The sequence below is a fragment of the Stereum hirsutum genome (genome assembly GCF_000264905.1).
Source record: "Stereum hirsutum FP-91666 SS1 unplaced genomic scaffold STEHIscaffold_11, whole genome shotgun sequence".
In the NCBI taxonomy this organism is placed as follows: Eukaryota; Fungi; Basidiomycota; class Agaricomycetes; order Russulales; family Stereaceae; genus Stereum; species Stereum hirsutum.
Genome location: NW_006763141.1, coordinates 1,368,734 through 1,377,529, shown reverse-complemented (window position 1 = coordinate 1,377,529; position 8,796 = coordinate 1,368,734). Strand labels below are relative to the sequence as shown.

The following is an 8,796-nucleotide window of genomic DNA, read 5'->3' as shown; positions in this document are numbered from 1 at the left end:
TACGGTCTGTACGAGTATCGACCTGCCATCAGCTGGCGTGTAGGTAATTGTCACAGCGAGAAAGTTGCAGGCTCCGAGTGTGCCCAGCATGGGCATACTAGCTACAGCTGTGCAGAATATGGCTATATCCATGATGAGAGTACTGGTTGACGTAGTAGCGCACTCAGCCACTCTGATTCTGCAAGCGGAGGTATGTGGCAGCAAGCTACGCTGTATAATCTGGTTATGGATGTCTTCATCAGCTAGCAGAGATTATCAAGATCCTTGCAGTCTATGTATTGGGATTGTTCTCCGGTTGTCTGTCGCTATGGAGCTTTTCATAGGTGTGTAATTTTGTCTATCCCATCAGGAATATCTTCTAACTCCCACTATTGTCTATCAAATAGAAGGCGTTTGAAGTGGGCGAGGGCATAGCTGGAGATGACGTATATTTCTTCACTGAGAACCTGCAGCCTGTATACGAGCATAGCTGTGACTTACTTCTTCCTTTACCCTTGGCCATCAATGACACCGTCGCCTTCCTTATATCTTGCTCGCTCTCTTCTGCGATGGACTCGGAGAGTTTCCGTTCAGCTCAAACACTACTGTCGTGGCGTGGACTATACTACACGTGTCACAGTCTGGTATATGCTATATCTTACCTATCTTCACGCCCGTATTGGACCCACAAGCCTCTTTCCAGAGCCCCGTATCAGGTTTCATTTGGATGGTTTTTCACAAGATGTTACCGTGCAGACGACGTCACAGCTCGGGTGAATCACTCGTGAATCCCTTTCATATAGTCACAGCGGACTAAGGGAACGTGAAGCACGCCGCAACTCGTCGACTTGACTCGGCGATATGCAAGTACTCGGAGAAGAGCACGTGAGAGCGGCTGGGTGGCTGTCTCCACAGTTTGTACACGGACTTGTGATTATCACATCAAGTTCTCTGACCGAGAGCGTGAAGGAGAGGCAGTCGTGCGCAATTCGGCGGAAAGCGCTCGCAACGTCGCACAAATTGGACGGTCAATATCATAGGAAAGAAGGGAAAAGCAAAGAACACTAGATTATATGGAAGGCGACGATACTGTCGATCGAAAAGACATTTAGAACGGATGGCGATGTCCTGAAGACGAGTCTTTCCAAAATTATCGAGACAAAAAGGAGAAGGAAGACGAAGCGCAACAGACACTTATTGATATCATTGACACGGTGATCAATGAGGCAAATGCATCCAATCTCGCACAGGAACTGGTATCGCTTTCGAGCAAGATGTTGAAGGAGATGAAGAACGTCGAGATGTTCGCCAGAGGCGATGACACGTGACAAGGTGACGCATACAGACCAACATTGCCATCAGGTCGAATTGCCTGATCCCACGGTATTAGGGCGACGTGCCACAAGCGAAGTGCGATCCCACATCGCAGAGCCAAAGGATGACAGTGAGAACTAGCACGAAAATAATTGAGTCGAGAAGTAAGGGAGGATATGGTCTATGTCAATGACATACACGACACTGATTGTCCGTTATATGAGACATCTAACATGGGGGTAAGATGCGGGTGGCAGTATATATATAATAGCATCGATTATCGAGTGTCACTACGGCAGAATTCAGCGAGTTAAGTGAGTTATTATGCAGCAGCGAAATGACACACCCAGCACTTGATCCGTTGCGAGTAGCTTGGCGTTTGGGCGAAGCTATTTCGTTACATCACGGGACAATCGGGCATGGAAGACTTAGAAGAAAAAACTGACCGCAGCAAAACATACCTGGGGTCACACAGTCGTAACAGGATGTAGACCCCAACCTCCACAAACCCGGATATCTCTGTAGACGACGGTTCTTCTTTTCCGAGGGCTGTAGTAGGGGCGGCAGAGACCCACCTCTCAGAGTCAAATAGATACTCAGTGTTAAGGGCGAAGCAGTGTCAGCCTTTAGAGGAGGCGATATCTGTGTGGCGAGAAGGGACGAACAGGGGCGATTAGCGAGTTGAGCCGTGCATGCGTGGAAAGGATTGTGTGTAAGTGAATCTAATGCAGCGCGAGAGTGTGGTGGAATAATGGTGGATTCACGAGAGGAAGGTGGAACAGAGGCGGGCAAAATATGAATCATTGTGGCGCAGAAACAGAGAAAGGAGCATACCAATGTTGTACACCCACACATTCACTACTCCCCCTTCCCAAGTTGAATGCCGACGAGGGCAAGTGATAAAAAGCATCAAATTAGTCCGCAGCTGGTAAATGAGTGAAAGGCCAAAACGAATCCGAACAGACAAACAGAGGTAGCACCAGGAATGGCGAAGATGTTGCCGCTGACGGTGTGCGATTTCAGTAAGCAGATGGAATCTCAAGTCTAAAAGCGGTACAGTCATCCTATGCTTCCATGGATATTCGTTCAAATTTGTTTAAACTTGAAAAGGAGTAAAGGAAACGTACGTGATAGAGCCCGATCCTATGCTGATTGCACATCCCACAACGCATCAAGCGGTTCGACTTCACGCCTGCTATATCCCTCGCTTGAGCTCTACCCTTTACTCTAGTCCTGTAGCGGCGTCACCAATCAGATAAAAGATCATCGAGGACCATCGTGCAGATGGAGATGGGGCGTATTAGGGGTCAGGATGGTACAGGGTGCGTTGAACGGGGCTGCACATTGGGTGTCAAGTTCTGTGGGTCCTATGGCTGTCCAGTCATCTAGGTTCTGACTGTGAGTACGACCTGATTATGAGAAGATTCGCTTTGGCCAAGAGACGGGCCGAGGGCAAGGGGGGGACATATGTACAGTGTTTTAGGCTTGTGGATATGAACGAGCACGATCGCACCAGCAGTTCAGGTTGGCCGTACTCCTTGTTACCGTCAGCAAATTAATCGCCGGAATACTTGGCCATCTGACGCCACACATAGTCAAAGGCTCGACGTGATCCTCGAGAACCGGACACAGCCGGCAGGCTGAGTAGTAAATCACGTAGGGACGTTGGCGTCCGTAACTACTATATGCCTGACCCAGTTCTGCAAATTTTATAGTAATGCAAATTCCGACTTTGTACTTCGAGTTCCCTTCCGCTCGTCTTGAAAATATTCCACAAGGTGAAGATACTGTATAGAATTGTCCTTGGGTACTTTGTTTGACGAATGTCATGCATGAACCACCAAAATACTCAATAATGTCGAAAATTCCCGCTACTTTAGTAGTGGGTCTTACAGGAAGTATCGATCGGTTTTTGGCTTGTAATGCGACGACCTTCCCTATATGGTAGATGCTGACCAATTTCTGACTCAGCTATCCCGCCTGAGTTCGCCACAGTTCGTGACAAGTTCGTGAACGTCCGTTTTGTCAATCTACTGCTAGTCCAAGTCATGACAGAATTGTTTCTAGAGTGTTCATTTCTGTTCATGTTTTTAGATCGTAACCTCGGCAAGGTGTGCATGTGAAGTGTGACATACATGTACTATGTTTGGGTCACGAAGCTGCTGGGCGAAGCCCTGCAGCGGCAGTGACCCCTCACTTGCTGGAGAAGTAGCACGTCATACATACTCTTGGGACGTTGCTAATTCTTCAATCGCTGACTCGCAGTTTGCTCCGGAAAACAATTCGAAATTATGAGATCAATTGATCATCTTGTGCTGCTCGTGGCCAATATGTTAGACTGGTACTTACATTTGGAGCAAAGATAAGTAGCGGGACCTGCCGTTCACCGGCCTTACGCCTGCGTTATTTGCACTACGGACTTGCGACGCGTGTCGGAATAGGTCGGAATGCTTCCGGCCCGCCAAAAGTGCAAATTTGCATTACGGGGTGCAGGCACTCGTCGTCGCGCTCGACATTGACAACCACATCGCCCCTTTTAAAAAATGCTGATAAATTTGCAGTACATAGCTGAGATGTATGCACTTATGGTTGGGTGAAAATCTGGCTCGAATACCTCCGTACTATTGGCCCATCTGGCGCTTTTGAATCTTCCTCACCTTACCTTCCATGCGGTCAGGTGCCTTCCCAGTCTAAGTCGATAAGGCGCCGTCAATGTTCACATGCTCCTCAACGTCCAGTCCTCCAACATCTTAGCTCTCATACAGTGCACACATCCCTAGTCAGTGTGGAAATACATAGCTTGTTGCATATTCATTCGATATCTAACATCACCCTGGCAGGCTATAAATATAGTACGAATAGGTCAGACATGTCAGAGGCAGAATGGCAACATACCTCGTACCGTGATGACAGGGTGACGCCGTTTTTCCACTATACCTGATGTCAATTACTCATAATTTGAATGTATGAAGCGACATCGCAGACCGACAAGTGCCTCCGCACTCCGTCAGCCAGGAGAACAAGGATGGGGGTCTATCTCTGCCATCCGAGCCGCCAAGGCCCTACTCGTCGTCTTCATTGCTGTCATATTGTCGAGATCTTTCCCGCACGCTACCACAAGCACCAACATCCTCTGCTCATCCCACTTCCCGCTCTTCTGCCAGTCTGAGGATGGATATATTGGCAACTTTTTTTCGAATGTCCATTCTCCAAGTTACGGTAGCCGCTCCGCCGCAAGATACTACCCCTCGCTGATGAATATACAGAGCGAAGCTCTGCGACTATTATTGGACGTCACACACGAAAACTCAGGGGTAGCCTTGGAGTTGGTGAACCTACGGATAGCCACATCGGACTTGTGTGCGGTAGTGAGTGCGAGTGACTTGAGAGATAGAGAAGTCGTGTATACCACCTTGCGTGGTGTCGCTACCGACATACAAGCCCTAGGACGTCGGCTGACGAGGTCTAGGGCTCATATTGATGGATTTGCAGACACGTAAGTCTTACAGTACTACACGATGAATAACACTTTCTGATATTGCAGAAGCATTCTCGCAGTTAGCGAATTCTCAGCGCGCTCAATTCAGGCATCAACTACGAATCGGAACCACGACTCTGATTCCTCTCCCTATACCAAGCCGCATGCGTCATCAAAAATCATAGCAAAGACTTTCCAAGACTTCCTCGATACCCTTTCACTCCGTACCCAAAAGCTGCTCCTAGAAACCAGTGAAACATCGCTTGTGCTAGGCAGTCTTGAGAGGCGCCTATCACTCATACAAAACCTCATGTACCAGAGCTCAGCATCACTTCACTCAGTCACCAAGGACGACGTATTGGCCGCTTTGTGGGAGGAATTGACTCGTGGGCGCGCGGATTCCCCGAACGTGAAGCGCCATTTCGCCACACTCGCTAGTGCAAGCTCTTCATTTCGATTTGCCATGGAGTCGTCGGCGAAGGTTTATGGGTTACTGCACGAACTAGAGCGTAATACTGCCATGATGAGGGACATGTCCATCAAGTCAAACTCCATGGAGGGTATGAAGGAAGTGCCGACCAGGTTGCTCGTGCAGAGCATCGATAGAGCCGCAGAACGGATTCGTGCAGCACAGGATGCTGCTGACGCAGGGGAGAAAGACCTTATAGCTAGGTGGCATGGAGTTGATTTAACATGAGTCGACGGACACCACAGTTGCCTGCGAGTGTGGCATGGTATATATGTTCGGTATTGGAGTCAAGGATCTTGAGTTAGCTATCAAACCTTTGTAGACCGTGCATGCAAACTAATCAACATCTTGTACAACTGATGATTGCTGTAGCCCTGACATTGAGCAGTTTCTTCTGTGAAAATGGCAGCTAATTTTGCCGGGACACAGTCAGATTCTGCCGGTTGTCAAAAACTGTTTTATCGAGGAAGATAGCCACATCGTTATCATATTTCTTGAAGGAAGGAAGAACGATACCTTACCAAACCAGGTCAACTGGTGTATCATTCCCTACAATATCATGGCACACTAAAACGGAGCGGAAGAACGATGCATCACAGCCGAAAAGGAAGAGACAGCTCGGAAGCCTGCAGTTGTACACTAAGGCTGGAACTCTGAAGGAAATATGATATTCCGTGAAGAATCTCACGAAACAACATTAGTTCTATACTCGTGTATAGAAACATCAGACCTGCTGTTTTGATGACATAGCCGGAACACAGCCCAAGCAGGTGGAAAGTGTCCTCATAGCCAATGACTCATGAGGGGAAATGATAAAAAATTAGAAAATGATCGTAACAGCGGGAGATACAATTACCAGGGGACTTACTCTGAAATGGTACAGCTCAAACCGAAACCGAGTTGAAGCAACCGATGCTGATAGAATTAGTATCACGTAGAGCGGGAGAGCCTGTCCTGTCAGCGGTATCTTGTTTTCCAGCTTTGAGGACGACCATAATAAAAATATGAACCATCTCCAGAGAATCTACAAAGGACTTGAGCCTCTCAAACCAGCGTACAGCTTTTTTCTGAAGTCATTGGTACTAGGCCGTTTTTGACCCTCTCATCTTCCCGACGTCCATATTTGCTCTCGGGCGCTTTAACCGTCTCCATGTAGTCTTAAGTCCCCGCGATCGATTATATCGCTCAGGCATACTGCCCGCAATTTCCATAACGAGATCTACGACCAAACTTTCTTAGAAACTATCTTTTTTTCATACGACGTTTTGGGCACGGGTGTGCCCGTCTCTCCTATCATGTGGTCCACCATCTCGCCCGCAATGCACGCTCCATTCCTGGACTTTCTGTCTTCTGAGTTCTCATAAGTTTCTCAAGACGTTATCAGCAGGGCGCAATACCATAACAGCGGTGATCTTGACGGACGAGCTTTGACCGAAGGTGCGATACTCGCAATGGTTGACTACCTATAAATATTACGCTACCCGTGAGCCTTCCCCTAATCGACCTTGTCATCGTAATATCTGCTGCCTGCATATCATCCACATACATGCCACCCAGATTGTCAAGGCCATCTGAGTTGAACCGTCCTGTAAGACCATTGTTATGTCAATCACCGTGGATGAGTTTAACGTGGCATTGTTTAACAGAATCGCTTCATCCTCCCGGTGGAGTTGACAGCGATGGTATTCAAATTTCTTTTACTCAGCAATGCGAGAGACACCGTAGCACGGTGCTCACGCGTATGCAGAATCTGGTACTGGATTGCAATCACTGTCCTGTGGACCCATATCGACCTTGATTGGTTCCGTTTGCTCGCACCGTTCGAGCCGACCGGCGAAAGCCTTTACGATTCGACTTTGGTGAATCCGGCCTCTTACCTTGACAGGGATATGTCCACCACTTACTGATTAAGAATTTCAGAGTCTTGTTGGCGAATCTACAGCGAGGAAGTGGGAACTCTTTTTGCGCTTTGCTAAGGCGACGAGGTCCCTCGACTTTCACTGGAACGGAAGGCCCTGCAACCTCGACACATTCTTCCTCGACGAGTTCGCGTACTTCCGTGATGAAAACCCCATTTTCCCCAAGCTAAGGTCACTTAGCGTTGGAATCAAATCATTCGTGGTTTCGTTCTACCCTCGCAGCCTCACAAAGCTCTCCCTTGACTTCGGCTCCACGCACGTCGACGATTACATCCTGGATCGCGCTTCCCGATCCCTGTCATTCGCGAGTCATCGTTTCAACAGTCTCACCGTCCTTGATATCCGATCAGCCACGGTCCTGGAACAACCTTTGTTCGCGAGCGCGTTGGAAGACTGCTTGATGCAGTGGAACACCCTCGTCAGCTTTGGCTGTCCTTTGTATTTTATCAGGGACCGAGAGCTGCGGATACTAGGGCAATACCCTCATCTCATGCGGGTCGGTGTCGACGTAGACGGAGCAGAGAGGGGGTTCTGGATGAGTGAGGACCGCGTTCGTACCCACGATCACGCCTATCTCGACCTGCTCGCATTCAGCCAGCTACGCTGCCTCGAGATCGGGACCGCTGGTCTTCCCGCCCTGCGATCACTTCTCTCACCCCTCCACCTCTTACTTTCACAACTCGAGACGCTTTGGGTTCGTGCTCCCTACCCTCTCCAGTGTCAACCCTCGCATCTACATGACCTGCTTGAGCTCCTATCTGATCATTCCCCGAACCTCCGTCGACTCACGTTACGCCTCGCCGCTTCGCATACATGGAACCCCAAAACCGAGGATGACATTCGAGTTGTCGAATGGCAGCATCTCCAATCAATTACAAAGATGCGGCTTGAAGTTATCGATCTTTTCTACACACTCCCTTTTCGCATCACCGATGCGAACATCGAAGAGTTTGCGGCGAGCCAGCCAGAGGCCATCTCGATCGTGCTGAATCCACAGCCCATTTTTATACATTCGAGCTATTTGACGATCGCCTCCGTGGAAGCATTCGCACGCTTTTGCCCAAAGCTACAGTCCCTTGCCCTCTACATCGACGCTGAGACAGTCATCCCTCGGTCTCTTCCCACGTCACAATTCAGGTCGCTTGAGCACCTTCGCATGGGCCATTCGAACATAGTAGACGGTGATGTACGTGATTGCGAGAACTGGATCCAGCTGGTCACATTTTTCCATCATATACTCCCGTCAACGACCAAGATTTGGTCCACTTACTATGATCAAAGGCGAGATTTGGTCGATGGTTTCACATTCATTGGACAACGCCATTACGACATCTATACTTACGGGAGACGGTGGAAGTCCTTGTACCTCTGCACTCGTTGCATGCCGAGTCATCACGACGAGGATGTGCAGCTTCATGGAGGCAACGAGTAAATCAACTAGGTATGCCAAAATCCCTTTTTAGAGATGTCACTGCAAGTATTATGTAGCATGCTGACCATATCTGCCAGGGCAGAAGAATCTTTTTTTGGGTGACATCTATAGGAGTGACGTCGTAGTATCTACAACGACCTTTATCTATTTCTTACCTTGATATTCTGTGCTGTCCTTCTCAAAGTGTTTCCATCAGTGGAGGTTG

At 48.6% G+C, this 8,796-nt stretch overlaps 2 protein-coding genes across 2 annotated transcripts; both read left to right on the top strand.

The window, feature by feature from the left end:
• Positions 1-4,259: 4,259 nt before the first annotated feature.
• On the top strand, positions 4,260-5,468 carry STEHIDRAFT_112897 (uncharacterized protein; the record flags this gene model as incomplete). Its single annotated transcript, XM_007306587.1, has 2 exons — positions 4,260-4,789; positions 4,838-5,468. The coding sequence occupies 2 exons, from the start codon at positions 4,260-4,262 to the stop codon at positions 5,466-5,468; spliced, it is 1,161 nt and encodes a 386-aa protein (XP_007306649.1).
• Positions 5,469-6,786: 1,318 nt separating this feature from the next.
• STEHIDRAFT_112896 (uncharacterized protein) lies at positions 6,787-8,591 on the top strand (the record flags this gene model as incomplete). Its single annotated transcript, XM_007306586.1, has 3 exons — positions 6,787-6,828; positions 6,887-7,099; positions 7,161-8,591. The coding sequence occupies 3 exons, from the start codon at positions 6,787-6,789 to the stop codon at positions 8,589-8,591; spliced, it is 1,686 nt and encodes a 561-aa protein (XP_007306648.1).
• Positions 8,592-8,796: the final 205 nt, after the last annotated feature.